Here is an 18127-nt window from a genome sequence, read left to right as displayed (position 1 = left end):
AGGCCCTAGGCCTCTACTTCAGGCCCAGCCCTGAGGCTGCTGCTGACAAGTGCCACTATGTAGAATAGGCATGGATAGGAGGAGCTAGTTGCAGCTACAGATTATTGAAAAAACATTTCCTGTGGCAAAAATAGTTCAATTATTGAAGCAGATGATAAATTCCTTTTCACTGAATTTGTTTAAATAGGATGTTGGCTTTAATGTGAATTCTCGCAAACTGGCAGTTGGATTCAAGTGATTGGAGTTTTTTCAGTCCTGATACTCTACTTGGAGAGAAGAAGCAGTTTTAGTCATTCAGAGCAGATAATTTGTCATCATGTCTGTGGGTTTCTTCAAAAAAAGCCAGCATAACAAAAACAATGGAATAGCGAAATAACAGCAACACGATAAAATAATGTCGTAAAAGAATCCTGGAAATGGCTGTCATGACTGAAAAACAGAAGACAGAGAATTAAGCTTTTGTGCGTAAGATTCTGAAGGGCTGCAGTCTTAAATTTAGGTTCTTGAAAAGTCTGTGCAAGAGCCCAATTCTACTACACATGAATTTAGGCAGGGATTACTAAGAGCTGAAGGAATCTTTTCCAACAGCCATTTCTTTTATTTTAATGTACATTGAGTGTGGTGGTGTGCTTATCTGGCAATACAGTATATAAATATTAATTTATTATGCAGTCCTCCTGCGTAATCTTCAGAAATTGCAGGTAAGTTTTATAGCTTGTTTTTTGTTTTATTCTGGAATATAGCTCCTAGACATTTACAGTGACCATACATCCTTTACTATAAAGGACAATCTTTTATTTCAGAAATCTGTCCTTTAAATTTCTTTTTCAAAAACTCACTTTTATCCTTTGTTATAGTCATTTAACTTTTACCATACAAATGGTACCACTTAATGCTTAGTCATTCACATTATGTGAAACTGAATTGTCTTTTTAAAATAAATTTACATATACTATTTGACTTTACATATTTTATTAGAATACATGTTTTTATAAGTTTTTTTCTTCATTTTGATTTTCTTTGTAAAGCAAAGTTATAAACATAAACATTTTAATCCTTATGAACTTTTTTCAGATTTATTCCTTTTTCAAGTTTGTCATTTTACTCTTTCCATGAAAATATGGTCACTGTATAAAGGTTACACCCCACAAGAATTAATTTTATAATGTAATTTTATAGCAGTACTTCTTAATCGTGGCAATTTGAAGATGGGCAGCCACTCCCAGAATTCCCAGGCTTCAAGGCTGGCTGGGAATTGGTCCACCTGTTTTCAATTTGCCAAGTTTGAGAAACATTGCAGTATAGTATTCAGTGCTGTGTATAGCATATCTCCCAAGTTATTAAATACAAATAAACACTATTTTTTTAGGTTTCTTAAATTCAAACAGATGAGGTCTGAATTTGTTAAGACTAATCATGGTGCTGTATTGGGAAAGAGCTGTAATGGAACTAGCCTTTTTATTTTTTTAAAAAAGATTCCCATTGTATATTAAATGATCAAATTTGGAATGGGAGAATATGCCATATGAAGAAACTCAGATGCTATATCTCAAGAATAACATGGTCTTCACCAAAGACCCAAATTACAATAGTTTAGAAATAACTGCTAAGTTCACAAGTAATACTCAGCCACGAGTTTCGGTTGTTTTCTATTCATGACATATGAATAATGCCATAGCATTAGTCATGAATCAACCCAGACAATGGAAAAACATGAGATAAATTCAATGAGTAAAAGCATTTCAGAAGAATATGAAGTAAAATTGATTTATGACTGTCCATGCAACTTTAATATGATAGCATTTATTGCTTGTATACCACAATCCTTTCTAGGGTTTCTAGATGGTTTTATTCAGAGATACAGAAAAGAAACACAGTTTGCAATTTATGTTTGAGAGGGACTCTTTATTGCAAGCAGTGTATTTTATTTTATAAAAAAAAAAAACTCTTGGCTGTTCTACTGCTCTGCTCAAACAAACTGAAGCTAAACTGACTCTAGGCTGCAATTCCAATAATATATATATATATATGTGTGTGTGTGTGTGTGTATGTGTGCATATAAAAGAGGCTGCAAAGTGTCAACATTTCTTTAAAAAAGTAAGAAAAACAAACATTGCCCCAAAAGAATCATATAAAAAAGCGGCATTAGATAATCAGGAAAGCTACTGAAAGTCTCCTTCATATGCCAGGCACTTAAGTGTTTGTTGCTTTTTTCTGGGCATGTAAAGAGGCAGCAGAAGGCCTGGCAGACTTGACAGTAACCAGGAGAAATAAAGCATTGTTCAATAAATATGCAGCTTCCTCCTTGTCTTAAGAAAGATTCTCTTTATCTCCTTTGCAGAGATCAAGGGGGAAAAAAAATCACTGGCTCTCTTCAAGATGAAAATAATTGCAGTCCGAAGTTTACTGATTCCAGTCAAGTGAGAAATGATTGCAGGATCAAAAAAAAAGATGAGCTTGGAATGGGGCTGCTATTGTGCACAGCACTACTTTTGGTTGCTTCACAAGATACATCCAGATACTGCAAAAATTATAAAAGCAACAACAGGCGTTGTCAAGTTTAGTTTCTCTGCTGCTGTCTTAATGCCTCCTGCCAAAAAATATTAATGACTGAGCAGCATGATTCTTTGCATGTGCTCTTCCCCACCCCCACCCCCAAACCAAAACCCCTTCCCAGAAGGAACCTGTTTGTGCTTTTCCATGAAAGGATTTGAAAAGTAAAGAAAAGGTTAAATGTGCCAAGACAGAGAAGTCCCAAAAACTTGTTACAGGCTTTCCTTGTGAAATTATCCTAAGATGGTCGTTCCCAGCATTCCCTTCATTTCTAAGATGTTTTTATCTAATCCTGTGGAAGCCAGAGGTAGACCCTGGAGGAATGCAGCCTTGGTCAGGCACAGAGAACACAGCCTGGTGAAGACATCTCAGAAAAACCTCCACAGCCTTCATCCACCAGTGTAAAAGTTCTTGGTCCCTTTTGGTTCTGTTAGGTCCCATTGAAAATCGGTAACAGTCAAAAAAACACCAAAACGAGATTTCATCCCCATCCAACCTCTGAATAGGGTGGGCGTTTCCTACTCAGGCCTTGCTTTCTGATGGGCTTTCTCCAAGCATGTTAGCAATTTCGCTGAAAGATGGGCGGTCCTTTGGGCTTTGGGCCCAACAGCGCTGCATCAACTTGTAACATTTGGAGGGACAACCCTCTGGGTGGGGAAGCTTCATTTTCCCAGACTGTAAACCTAAACAGAGAAAAAGAAAGCACAGGTTAAGAACTGCTTTCCCATTATTATTTTTCTAGTACAATGAACCTTTCAGGAACAGTACAGCTCCTTAATTATTTGCCTTCAAGTAGCAGCTTAGATAATCTAATAATTTTGTGATAATTTTTCTTTTTAAAATCTAAATTTTCCGTAGAATAGATCTGTGTTTTAGAAGATTTATTAAATCAAAATGCTAAGAGGAACAATGCTGTCTTTTCGTCAATTATCTCTTCCAATTCCATCCCATTCACCTTTCCTCTTTTTCCATCCTGTCTGAAATTGTATTGAAGAGATTGTAATAAAATCTCTTTATTAAATAAAGTACAACAGTAGCACAATTGTCTAGTAAAGTTTTGTAAGCTGAACATGTTTCCTTTACCAGTAGCAAGAGCTAGGATAAATAATATGCATAGCTGCACATCAATCTTTTTCCAAGCTGGGTCTGATTTCAGTTCTTCCAATGGTAGGAAAAATGCCTACTCTTCCAGAAGGAGGTACTGCTATTCTTGTCTGGGAAACAGTTCCCACTGATAAGTAGCTGTTTCATTTTATATTAGTTTTCAAGAATCATCCAACCTATAAATAGGTTGTATATGTTATAAAATACAAATAATTCAATATGGATGTTTTATTTGCTTGCTTTTGCAGTAATATAAAGCTTTCACAGATTTGTTAATCAGCTGTAGTTGTGTGACAAAATTCAAGAAGTCAGAGGCTTAGAACAGTTCAAATTTTTTCTTCTGGCTGCCTTGTTTTTTCTAACCCCCCAAAAATGTATCATGTGATATAGGCAACAACACTTATCATCAAGTTCCTATTTTACATAAAAAATAAGATTATTACTTTATTTACTTTATAAAAACAACTAGTAAAAATAAAGTTTGGACTTAGAAGTATGCTAATAATTCCTAATTAGGACCACAGGTTATAAGCATAATTATGAGCGCTATCACCCTGATTAAATGTGCATGTGAGAAAAGAAATAAGCACTCTTTTTAATATAAGATGAAAGCAAATGTTGAAATAGACATCATTTAAGAGAAGGCTTGGTTCTTTTCCCACATTCAGCAAGGAATTCCGCTTCAGTCCAGGCCTCCACCTTACAAGATCTTTTTTCTTTTCTTATTTGCAGTTTTTGATAAACACTATACAACCTATGATCCACTGGGTCATTATTTTAGAGATATTTCCTTGCCAGATTCCTTAAGGCCTTCAACAATGATCAGAACTTCTAATATACTGCCTTCACTAGAAAAAGTTATTAAAATTCAGGAAGATATTCAGAGATGTATTTGCTTTGAAGATAGCCCGTTGAACTATATAGCAGTCAAACATCAGAAATTTACCACATGAAATGCTTTGTGACATTTTGTATAAAGTCATACAATGTTTTATTATGATTTTTACATCATAAAAAAATTATAAAATTTGCCAAATTTCAATTCTACAGGAGTCATGAGTTTCAGATTTTGAGTGCATTCTGCAAGTTAGCTCATTTGATTCAATTAATCAAATGCATCTGATTGATTTCAAGCATTATTACAGTAATAATTAATTGAGTTATTAATACTCAACAGTAGGGACTAGAAGACTTCCAAGGTCCCCTCCGACTCTATTATTCTATGTTCTAACTTAATGTTGCAGCTTCAATCATAATCTGAAACCAAGTGGAACACCAGACTGAGCAGCTCCTTCCAGCCTTCCTTTACTTCTTTTATAGTAGGCTAGCCACTTAATAAAGAAGCTGTTTTACAATAGCCCAGGATTGCTCCAGTCTATATATATATATTTCACTAGATAAGGAAAAACTTGGTAAGGGTTCATATACCTGCTAGCACCTCTTCATTCACCAGTGATGAATGTGGCAATTCCCCCAATGTAAATATTTCCCACATGACGACCCCAAAGGACCACACGTCAGATTTTGTGGAGAATTCATCCTCCAAGACAGCTTCAGGGGTCATCCAACGAAGTGGAATCCAGGCTTGGTGGTAGTGATAGTATTCGCTGAACATGGAGAAGGCAAAGGATAAATCAGCTTTGTCCAAATCTTCTAAACATGGCCTTTGGAGCATCCTCTAAGAGAGATCTAAGCAATCTTACCTGTTGTAAACATCCTTGCTGAGACTTAGTTTTGCCACCTTCACCTGCCTTTGCGCACTGACCAGGCAGTTCCGAGCCGCCAAGTCTTTGTGAACAAACCTGCTATTGGAGAGATGTTCCATCCCCAGTGCCACTTGGCAGCAGAAAGATAACTGAAAAATACCAGATGCATAAAAGCTTAAGAAGCATTCTATGTGAAGCTAAGTATTCTCTGAACTGGCCTGGAGCGGGGAGAGTAAAGGACAGGCATTTTCTATTTTGCAAAATTTCTTAGAACAGGAATGAGTTCCCTATTGCCATAAGGATCCCCTAAGTCCCTTCTTTGCAGTCCCTGGAGCCCCCTCTGACCAGCATCACTGGTGGCATAATTTTTTTACCACTGAGTCAGGAAACAAAATTGTAATACCTGAGGTTCAACAAAGTTTTTAAAAACAGGAAGGTTATCTCCAAATCAAGAACAGACTAGTTTTATTTGTGCAGCTAACATTCTCCCAGATATTAAATGTTGCTTCAGGCCACATATATGTTGCCTCTCCAAACTCTGGGCCAATTTGGAAAGGACACACATCAATGAAATAGTAACTGCAGACTCTTATTTCTTTTAATATCCTTTATTTCTGCAGACTGGAATTTTAAACCTAAAGCAAATCTATTCAGGTGAATACTCCAAATCATAGATATACATGTAAGGTTTTTAAATTTTTATTTTAAATGCCATTTTCCTTCAAATGAAAGTTAGGAAAAAGAACTGTAATTGTAACTGCATTGCAATTAGAAGATTACATTACAAGTACAATTAATTAAAGTATAACTAAATGTGCAATCTGGGTGTCCTCTTGGACTCATCTCCAGGTAGTAGCCATGGCCAGGAGATTTTTCAAACTTTCTGTTGTGCACCAGTTGTGCCCATTCCTGAACTGGGAGGCTGTACTCCTGACCATTCATATTCTAGTCATCTGCCAAATGAATTTCTGTAACATGCTCTACATAGAACTGCTCTGAAAAGTATCCAGAAGCTATAACTGGTGCTAAACGCATGCTCTTTGATCAACATACATTACACTTCTAGCCTCCAGGTTGCACTGGTTATCAGTGTGTTTCCAGGCTCAATTCAAGAATACTGGTAAATCTATATAGTACTAAAAGCCTCCTGGGCATCACAGAGCAACACTTTTGAGTCAATGTACCTCAAATGGCTAACTTAAAGAATGTGTTCAAAATCTAGGATTCATTACTCCAGTGCAGGGGTATCAAACTGGTGGCTCATGGGCTAGATGCATCAAATGGAGGCCACGCCCACCCCAGCACCTCAAAGGGGAAAAACATGGCAAAATGTCACGTGACGGCAACGTGATGTGGTGAGTTTGACACCTGGGCTTCAGTGGAACTAAAAATTTCAAGGATTTTCAGAGCAGTTGTATTGGCAATGTTGTGGCCCCTGCAACACTACTGAGCTACCACCATCAGCTATAATCTCATGACTGGGATTTCTGATGCTCCTTGCCAATTCTCACAAGGAAAGTCAAGGGGGAAAACTCGTTAGTCATTTCTACTCCTACTGCTTTTTGCCCACCTGTTGTCAGATACAAACAACCAGACCCACACTTTAAGAGTCAATTAGCTGCTTTATTGCTCAAGCCTATACAGAAGAATCTACTCAGACTAACAATTTGCACCTGAGAATAGATAATACTCAATGGCATTTAAGGGAGGGGGTTGGACTTTGCCTCCTTGAACTTGTGTAGGAATTCTAGACAAAATCCCCACTTGACTCCTCCCCTGATTTGGCCAATTTCTCTCCTACACATGTAGTCATTCTGTTTATCTGTTAGATAAGTAAATATCTCTGTAATGGATTGCCTAGTGACCTATAAAGTTCTACCCTTTTCTGGACCGGGAGGCCTTGCTGATGGTCACTCGTGCCATAATCACTTCCTGTTTAGATTGCTGCCATGTGCTGAACATGAGGCTTCCCTTGAAGAGCTACAACTGATCTAGAATGCAATAGCATGCAGAGTGTTGAGCACCTCTAGGTTTGCTCACATTACATCACTTTAGGTACAGTCCAGGTTCCTCCCCTGAAATATTACCATGTAGAGGGGCTTAAAAAGCATGTCTTTTTCCATAGCTGCCTCAGTCTTGTGGAACATCCTTCTTCAGCAGACTCCATCCTTTTAGACATCTAGAAGGCCATCAAACTTGGCTCTTCACCCAGGCAGTGAGCTAGAGTGACTGGAGCCTACAGATAGTTGCTGCAACATCCTAGGAGATGACTGTGGCACTGGTTTTTTTTTTTTATGTTTATGGTTTGTAGTTTCATTACTGTGAGCTTCCCAGAGTTGTGCTCTCAGGTGGAAGGCCATATGCTTTATTTTTTAAATAAAGAAACAAATGAATATATTGTAGGTCACTAATAGATGGTTGTAGAACAGAACTTCAAGACCTAAAATGGCTTGCAAATTGTCCATTTGGGATCTACAATTAGCCAGATTCTACCTGTAAACAACTTTCTATATAAAAAAATCAACATGCAGGCTTGTTTTTAAATAGCCCTAGCAACAACACTGGAAGATAAGGCATCTTCACAGCAGCCTAAATGCCACATCAAGTTGGATGATATAATTATTGAGTCTTTCAAATTAACTCACTCCTTTCTCTACAATTACAGCCTTCTTTAGATTCATATACTACTAACTCTCCAATTGTACCATTTTACCTTCTGTTTCGTGCTAATGGGCTGGGGTTTGAGGTTCTCATCTTTAGTTGTGGAAATCCTCAGGAACTGCTTCAGATCTCCCTAGCAGAAAGGAAATAAAGCTCTTCAGAACTATTTAGAAGTATACTAAGACAAAAAGAAGCCAGACCAATTCATCTTATCTCTTATTCTCTTTTGATCACATAAAATAATTTTAAGATGCTAATAATAAATACCAGGATTGTCTGCAATAACACCACGTTCATACAGTATTCAGTAGTGGATCAGCAGGCAGAGTTAGCCTGCATTCTCAAGAGCTAGTTGGGTGAAGACAAAGTTGCCTTATTCAAGATCTGCTTCTCCCAGCTTTTGGGTTGAAGCCAGGACTGATGATGGGGGAATAGGTCAGCATTCACCATTGAAAACTCTGTATTTGTTACCAAGGACAATGATTTTTGAGACTTCTGGGCATAAATGTCTTTCTGAAACAGGGCCAATATTCAGTTTTCCCTACTCAACCAACCTAGCCCAGCCAAGATTCGGGAATCAATTAGATATGGAGCTATTCCATAGAGCTTTTTCCCTATAGAATGCATACCATCATGCTTTTTGGTAATGGTTCATGTCTTAAATTTTAAAATATTGTGTTTTTAAGCCTACCAGGGATGTTTGAATGTTGTCTATGCTGACTCTGTAAACTTGCTTAGAGAGGGTTGTAAAGCACTGTAACACCATATATAAGTTAAGTACTATTGCTACTGCTTGAGTTGTGTTACTATAGATGTTTTATTGTTCCTTATCATGAATATTTTTATGTTTTTGCTGTAAATTGCCTGAGTGAATTAATTGAAATTGAGAAATAAATAAATATTCAATATAGGTCCCTTCCAGTGATCAGCTTCCTCAGCCTCCAATCTAAAGGGGTGGAATTTCCATATAAACCCATTGGCTTTTGTCTCCAAAGTAAAGAGTAAGAAGCATAATCAGTTCATTAACCACAGCAAAACTGACACAGGTTTACTCAAGAGCTCTGCATCCATTATTGTACTTATTTCAATCAACAGGTCTTCTCTTAACAGTAAATAAAGTGTATACGGCTTCAGCCTTGTATACTTGTTAAAAAAGAAACAAACAGACAAAAAAAAACCACGGCTACAGCAATTGAATATTTGATCAGATTTCTTACCAAGTCCACATATTCCAAGATCATATAGTGAGGCTCTGCTTCCCGGCATAAGCCAAGCAATCGCACCACGTTGCTGTGGTTCAGTTTGCCAAACATCTCAGATTCTTGCCTGAAGGCCAACTGCAGTTGTTCGTCCCTTGACTGAAGACTCTTGACTAAAACAAGCACTTCAGTGTCATTGTCCTCAATGCCTTTTGCCTTAGCCAGGAAAACATCTCCAAATTCACCTTTCCCTAAAAAAATAAAAATAAAGCAGCTTTGCTAGCCATCTCTATAGTACACACAGAATACAGTACAATATAGATTTGGATATTGTTGAAAAATTTGAGGCCATGAGCTGCAAAGAAAATTTCAGAGTTGGCTGAGTATGATGCTGACACCTACTCCCCCAACTGCCCCCCACCCCATTTATCTATTGGGGAGTCATGGATAGTTTTGGATGACACAAATATATTTTGTGTTTGTAATGACAAAAATGGACCTAAGAGAACCCATTGGCTATACATTTGATGCTTTAGAAGTGTAGCCTCTTAAATTGTTTTTTGTTTCTGATGGCTGTAGGTAATAGAATAGAAATGTTGGTCAATCAATCAGTCATCTGATTTCACTCACGAACCAGCAAAACAAAAGAAGTGACATTTAAGTTGCTGAACATCAATGCAGCTTATATAGCACAGAAACTGACTAGAATATAATGAGCTATAAAATCATATTGTTGAGATAATTCCCTGTTAGGAGAATGAGCACATACAGGGAGACGTATTTGAGAGTAGTGTTTGAATAATACACACACAGCACATAGATACACTGTACAGTAAATGTAGGTTTTTTTACTTTCAATAAAGGTTTAAGCAAAGTTCAAAACACAGTCTAAAGTCATTCACAGGTAAGATCAGTCAGTTTTTAGTCCAGGGATAATCCAATAACAAAGTCCAGTGTCAAAAACAGCTCAGTATCAGACTTACATCAAATCCAGGAATATCAGTCAATTGGGAAAAATGGAGGAACAGCAATACAGAAGGAAACAGAGATTCACAGAGACTTCTTCTGAGACTAAGACTGAACAACCCAGGTTTCTGGCTCCATCTTACGGCCGTTTGAGAAACCACACCTAATTATACTTTTGCATTTTCTTAAAGATACAGTTTTAAAATGTCTATCCTGGTTTATATATTTCCAACCCAAATAGCTGTTAGGTGACTTACATTCATAACACATATAACAATACTGGTAGTACTCAATTGCTTCCATAACTGTTCATAGTCAATGACAGCATTGAATGAATGGTGGCTACGACTAGTTCTCAGAGTTCTGGCCTATCATGCACAGCCTGATCCACACGGTGCCTCTCCTGCACCCTCCCCAATTTACCCAACACCTCTTCTGATTCTGCACACACCTCCACCTATCGCTCCTGGAATTTACAACTTCCTCAGCTTCCTTAGTGACTCATTGTTTTGGCATTTATGACTGTGGCATTTAAGCAATGCAATTATGCTTTATGGCCGTACTGTTTAGTGAGGGAAATGTAGTAAGTTGAGGACTATCACACAGATAAAATTTTAAGTTTAAGAATTTGGGGATAAAAATTAACAGTAATTTATATAAGGTACTTAAATGATTCTATAGAACAACAGAATAGCACAGACACTATAATATAAATTAATATATTTATTTAAAATGTAGTGATGTAATGTATACAGAAGAATACTACATAAGTAGTGATTATGCTTTCAAAAGTTAAAGTTTGAGTCCAATTATAATAACTATCTATATTGTTAAAATGACTCTGCCATCTAATAATGAATACAAGGCAGAAATAAGAATCAATTGACAGTGAGGATATAATACATTGCTATAAAATAGTGACTAAATGGACAGCTGTATTTGAAATGTTTCCAAATGGAAAATATATAGATGTTTGAAGAAAAAATATGGCAAAGTATAAAAGCAGCATTTGGCTGCAATTACTGAAGTAGAACAAGACTGATTTGAATTTGAAGGAATCAATACTACCCACAGTGCTTGGAAATGAGTGGGAATACTAAGTGCTGGGAATTTGGGGGTGAGGGGTGGAAAGGTTTTTAAAGATCAACATTTATATATTAAGCCTTATTTCAGCAAGAAATAAAACAAAGTGCTACAGAACTTGGCTGCCTTTTTCTGTTCTCATTCAGCATCCTGAATATTTGAAACAGCATCTTCCAATATTTGAGTGGTACCCCCCATTATACATCTTTAATTTCCTTCTTAGATACCATCTCTTCCATGGTATATCTGACTTAACTGCCAGTTCTTATGCTTAATTATAAACCAGCATGTAACCAAACCTAAATATGTACAACTTAAATTACTACAGATCACTACTCTGTTTAGTATTTTTTAAGTGATCTCCTTAGACCCATAGAAATTTAGGGATTAAGCTCTGTTTAGATTAATCAGTCAATACCTAACTGCTTACAAGGCAAAGACACTTTCCAAAAGCTGCCTGAAGAATGCAAAATGAAAATGTGTGGTGTGGTATTAAGTAATCAGTAAAACAACTCTGAAGTAACTGGAGATTTTTAATATAAATTGAAACTCTTCCAACAGTGAGCACAACAGAAGGCATTTTCCCTTTTGTCCCATATAGGGAAAATGTCCCTTCCAAGATTATATCCATGATATATCTATGCATAATTTAATAAAGCAAGGCCAGAACAATTTATTTCATTTGCATATACATTTAAATAATTCGATAAAAATATAGAACTGGGATAGACCCAAGAGTGTTAAACAACTGATGATGGAAAGAAAATTAGAGGAGTGACAGAAAAGCCATAGACATCCCACTTCAGATCACAGTACATTCTGGATTGCTGGGAACAAGAGAAGAGAGGTCAGAATGTGTACTGCAAGCAAATATGAAGTAGAATGACTGCATACCCAGAGGAGTGATTGTCTGCAGGCTAGACCGAGAGAAGTGCATTTTATCACTAGTACTGTGCCTCTTGTTGACTGCAGAACTGTTGCCAATATTTGTCAGAGCCACCTCTTCTTGAATCTCAGCAGTAGTCTGTCCATTTTGCAGCAAAGTGCCCCCTGAAAGAAAATGTGTTTTTTTTTAAATTTTGCCAAAGTCTTCCCGGGATGTGTCATATGTTTGGAATTTAAAAGCTCCATGCTAATGATCCTCCTGAAACGAAGTATTGATTGTAAAATGTAGAGCATTAAAAGCTAAGGCAGATTTCAGAGAAACCTGATCTTTGTGGGTCCTAAAACATTCCTATAAATAATTATGCTAGAGGTTAGTGCTCTATTTTCCAGCATAGAAGCTTCCTTTTTATTTTTAATTTAACTCCAAGGTCAAATAAAACAGGAAATCTAGCAGGGAGCAAGAAATGTGCCTGGGGGTGAGTACATGGGTACCTAGAGGTACCAGGTTACCTATCCCACTTCTTCATTCTCTAATCCACCTCAACGCCCAACTTGGATACCAACAGTGGACATAGCCATTACTTCTTCAGTTCATGTCAGTTCATGTCATCCAGAAAAGTTTATTTTGATATGTTGATATGTTTCTTAATCTTTATAAATAGCACTTAGGTAGTCCTCAATGTATGACCACCTTGAGAACCAGAAAATTTAGTATTAATCAAGGCATTATGTGACTGCACCCAATTATTATTTTTTCTGCAGTCCTTCAGTGAATCAGTGCAGTTGTTAAGTCAGACATCTCATGATTGTGTTTTGACCTTCCCTGCTTGCTTCCCAGCATTAACTTTTCTTGTTGGAAGCCGGCTGGGAAGAACACAAATAGCAATAACATGACCCATAAATACCAGACATTTGCCAAGCTGGGATCATATTTAGGCACCTATGTGGATGGTGCAATGGCTGCAAGGAATGCTTTTCAGTGCTGTCCTAATTTCAAATGGTTGCTAAAAAAAATGATTGCAAGTCAAGGATTATTTGTAAATCTGGTTTGGGTGATATAACTACTTTTCAGAATTTGGCTTAAAGTATAATAAAATAAATGAATTGCAATAAATGTAGGTGAAAATTTATTGTTATATTAAAAATCCTTTAAATAATTTTAGAGCAAGTAGGTAAGAATGTATTTATTTGCAAAACTACCATTCTTAACATCAGTTAACTCTAGTCACTAGAGGGCCATCTAAACATATGATTTAGAATAGGGGTCTCCAACCTTGGCAACTTGAAGACTTGTAGACTTCAACTCCCAGAATTCCTCAGCCATCTTGGCTGACGAATTCTGGGAGTTGAAGTCTACATGTCTTCAAGTTGCCAAGGTTGGAGAGCCCTGATTTAGAACACCCATTAAATGTGTGCTTGAACTCTGAGTAGTCTCCAATGCTATTGTTTTACCACGTGCGTAAAGCTGCTGGAGACCTCTTGTGGCTATTTCATGAATTTTCAGTAGTCAGGTCAGAATTTTGTCACAATTTCTAATAGCAGTAGGTAGTTACTGTGGTTACCAGCAATAAACTAATAGAATATTCTGGACAGCCCTTAGAATCTCAGAGGGCCAATTACTCAAATTAGCCCTTTACAAGAAAGACTGCAGGAACATCTAAAATATATGAAAGGCTGGTGCAGTAATTTAAAAAAATCCAGCTAATCTTCTATCCACATAGCAATATTACTTTATTTATCCTGCCTTTATTGTTTTAATAAATAACTCAAAGTGGCAAACATAGCACTCCCCCCTTCTCCTATTTCCCACACAATACCCCTCCCCATGAGGGGGGGGAGAGATAGAATGACGGAGCCTCGGTGGCGCAGTGGTTAAGAGTGCAGTACTGTAGGCTACTGCTGACTGTCGGCTGCCTGCAATTTGGCAGTTCAAATCCCACCAGGCTCAAGGTTGACTCAGCCTTCCATCCTTCTGAGGTGGGTAAAATGAGGGCTAAAACTGTTGGGGCCAATATGCTGACTCTGTAAACTACTTAAAGAGGGCTGTAAAGTACTATGAAGCAGTATATAAATCTAAGTGCTATTGCTATTGCTATGACTGGTCTAAGGTCACCCAGCTAGATTTCATGGCTGATGGGACTAGAACTCACATTCTCCTCTCTAGCCTGGTTCGTTAACCACTTTCCAAACTGAAGGATAATTTAAAGGGACACTCCCTCAATCAATATTATGTAGTTTCAATTATGGCCAGCCCTGCAAATAAAAGAATTTAAAGCTATTTTAAATTTATTTTGTGTTTCCAGAGAAGAACAATTTACAGTTTACTCTGGAAACCAGTTATTTTCAAAATCAAACATGGGAAAACTGTGGCTGATGCATCTACTACAAATTAGCAGGTCTATAAACTCCACCCAAACTCTTCATCTGAATATTAAACTGCTCTGAAAAATCATATAAAGTATTACTGGGATGAACTGACAATCACATGCATTTAGGATACTCCTTTTGCTCTTTCATCAGTTTCCATTTAACTTCTGTTTTGGACCTCCAAGGTTCTTTTTAAAACCTCAAACATTTTCTCTGGCCATGCAATATGTTAGTTTAAACTACAGAATTGCATTACTTGATCTATTTGAATTCTTACCTTCATAATAATAATAAACAGCCATACCAAATAATTAATTCATCTTTTATCCCTGAAACCTAAGCTGAATGAAAAACCTCTACCATTCTGTTCAAAGCATGAAAAAGATCCTGTAACTTACCATTCAGACATTCCATCTCTGGTTCTTCACTTTCTGGCTGCTTCTTCAATCTCTTGGCTTTCCTCCTCTTCTTGCAGTAGAACATGAGGCCCAACACTATTATTATATATGCTACTGCAGCACCAACAGATAGTCCTATGGTCTGAATCATTTTATAGGGGGTATGGTTGTTGGGTACACCCCCTTGGTTGGTAAGTGGTAAATCTGGAAATAAGATGCCAACCTTACATGAGATATGCCATCAAATTATTAAAATATACATGCTGACTAAGTACATACCACCACACAATTGGACATGTTTTTGTCTTATAATGCATAAAAATCACTTGGCAAATGTCTCTCCTTCAAATCTCTGAGGTACATATAAACACAGAATAAAATGTGGAAACTTCTTATTTTTGAATAATTAGGAAAAGTGTTAGGCGTAATTAAATTCCAGCTTGTCTAGTATAATATTCTGGCCTCATTCCACAATCAATAATAGTACTATGCTAAACCCACAATATGTAGGTACAGAAATTATGACTCCTTTCTAGAAGAGCTCAGAAACTTTACTTGGGAGATGCTGATTTTATGACAGAGGAATCACCTTCTTGCATTCTAAATGCTACAGCCCGATCACCATCAAACCTATAATCCTTACCAACAACATGGAGAAAGGCCTCATGGTGCTTTATGTTGCAACTGTTGCCAGCAATGCAAGTATATTTGCCAGAATCCGCAGTAGTGACATCGTATATTATTAGAGAGCCATTGGTCATAATTTGGATCCTGCAAACAAAGTAAAAGCAAGCAAACAGTAGGGAAAGCTCATATAATTAAACTATAATCTTGCCTGCCAGTAACTTTAATTGACCTGTGCCAGGCAAACCATCTTTTCCAAATATGCCACCCTGCAAGCAATCATTCGTTTGAAACCAAAATGCAGCAGCCAATTATATTTTCTGATAAATGACAATTCTTCCAAAAAAACAGACTTAAAAAGAAGAATGCAGTGCTAAGCAATAGCGTATAGTTTCTTGTGTTTCAGAGTAAAAAGAAAAACAATCCAGTAAACCTTCTCGGCTTTTCCTATCAAGACTTCCAAAGGATATGATCACTATACAACATTCACAGGATACAAGTAGTCCTCATCTTATAACAGTTCATTTAGTGATCATTCGAAGTTACAACAGTACTGAAAAAAGTGAAATGACCATCGTTCACACTTATGGACATTGTAACATCTCCACGGTCCCATGATCAAAATTCAGATGCTTGGCAACCACCTCATATTTATGACAGTTGCAGCGTTTTGGGTCATGTTATCATCTCTTGTGATCTTTTGACAAGTAGTCAATGGAAAAACCAGTTTCACTTAACAACCGTGTTACTAATTTAACAACTGTGGCGAAAAAGGTCGTAAAATGGGGCAAAACTGTCTCACTTAGCAACAGAAATTTTGGGCTCAGTATAGTCTTAAGTCAAGGACTACCTGCAGTGAAACTCTGAAGACTTTTTTCTTTTTTTGAAAATTTTATTTGGGTTTTCACAAAAACAAAATACAAATAAAACATCTTTTTTGAAAATAGCATGGTCCCAGGTTATCACTTCTTCATACAGACACAAAACTCAATTTCATGCTCATTTTTATATTCTATTCCATATCTTATTACCATTTTATATTTTCTACATAGTCTTTCCCCTCTTCTAATTTTCTCAACTTTGTTTTAATGATCTCAATTCAAATCATTATATTTATACTTTTGTCTGTCCTGTTACAATTTCACATTATCTTTTCTTATTAAGCACATTTTTCCCTGTAGTTACCAATTAGAGTATGACACCTTTATATCCTTTAATTTTATCCATTCAAGCTCTTATTTAAGCTTCAATGTATAGCTTTAAGATTACAGCATTCAATATAATACATAACTTCCAATCGAATTCTGCTTGGTACATTCTTAAAATAGACACTATATTCTTAAAAAGAAAAAATTATATATATATATATATATGTAAATAAAACACATTCCATTCCAATTCAATTCTATCATTAATATGCATTAAAATCTTAACATCTTTAACATTTCTTTTCAATTGAATATCATACTTCCTTGGGGACACTTATAAACTTTCCATAGTTAATTCTTTTTTTCCCATATTTCTCACTTATATTTTTATAAATCATTACTAATAATTAAAAATGTTCCCTTTTAATTCTCTCAATCGTTTTAATTCATTTATTTATTAACAAACATCCCACTGCATTACAATAAATATTTTATCCATCATCATATTTTCTAAAGTTATTTCTATTTGTAATATAACAAAGCTATCTTATGTACCTTTGCAGAATCCCTTTTACAATTAAAGTTTCACCCATTATCTCTAAACAAACTTATGGTTACAATCCTTATATCTTTTCCCTGTTTCTCCATTTCTTGTTTCTGTCTTTTACAACTTCTTTTCCTTGCCTTCTTCCCCCTCTTCTTCTCCCTCCCCTTTTTACCCCTCGCCTCTCTACTTCTAACTCTCTCATCTGTAATCCCCTCTTCGGTTGCTTTCTAATATTATCTTTCAAATTGTTCTTCTTTTTGGTTGTTTTTATTAATCTTAAACCTTTCTCTCTCTTTCCCCCCTTTTCTTTTTCCCCCCCACTTAAAATTATTTGATCATTAAAGATGGCTTCTTCTTTGTCCCAATCTTCTTGTTCTGCAAGTTTTTCTTGTTGCTTCTCATAGTTCCAGATCTCCATTTCTAAGAATTGAAACACGAAGCCAAAATAACTTCTCCCTTCTTGTGCGTCTTCTTTCCATTTTTAAGTTCTGTTTTCAGTTCTTCTAAGAGTGATACCATTTTAAAAACTTTTAAACAACCACTCAGTTAATTTTAGTCATCTAGATGCAAAAACCAAAAATCACCAAGTAATCCAAATAATCCAAGGCTGTTTCTACTTGCTTCTTTTTTCCACTTTCTCTTCCTGGGGTTCTATTATTTTATTACCAAGTTTCCATTAAAACGTATCTTTGAGGAATCTTGTTAAAATTTCACTGTAAGTTCCTTTTAATTACAGTTCCATTCCTTAATTCCAGGCAGTCTTCTCCATTTTTCCAGATCCTGCCCTTCTATTATTATTATTTTCTCCTTTCCAGCGTTTAAAAACTTTTAAATGTCCAGAAATCTTTATTTATCCCTTTGACTTTTATTTTCAGCTTAGATGCCT

General features: G+C 36.3%; 1 protein-coding gene across 1 annotated transcript in view; it reads right to left on the bottom strand.

Annotated features, from left to right (window-relative positions):
* Window positions 1–1884: 1884 nt before the first annotated feature.
* The window catches only part of PTK7 (protein tyrosine kinase 7 (inactive)), an 86668-nt gene continuing 70425 nt past the window's right edge, over window positions 1885–18127 (bottom strand). Inside the window, exons 13-20 of the mRNA XM_026683841.2 lie at window positions 15566–15693; window positions 14923–15126; window positions 12167–12322; window positions 9242–9474; window positions 8077–8157; window positions 5361–5512; window positions 5086–5264; window positions 1885–3236 (exon numbers count right to left, since the gene is read on the bottom strand). Coding sequence (XP_026539626.2) covers window positions 3076–3236; window positions 5086–5264; window positions 5361–5512; window positions 8077–8157; window positions 9242–9474; window positions 12167–12322; window positions 14923–15126; window positions 15566–15693 — 1294 coding nt within the window. The 3' untranslated portion in view covers window positions 1885–3075. The remainder of the gene's footprint in view (window positions 3237–5085; window positions 5265–5360; window positions 5513–8076; window positions 8158–9241; window positions 9475–12166; window positions 12323–14922; window positions 15127–15565; window positions 15694–18127) is intronic.

Source organism: Notechis scutatus, chromosome 1, assembly GCF_049901735.1.
Source record: "Notechis scutatus isolate UNSWTSFEM ecotype Mainland chromosome 1, rNotScu1.2, whole genome shotgun sequence".
NCBI lineage: Eukaryota > Metazoa > Chordata > Lepidosauria > Squamata > Elapidae > Notechis > Notechis scutatus.
This window is presented reverse-complemented; position numbering and strand designations above follow the sequence as displayed.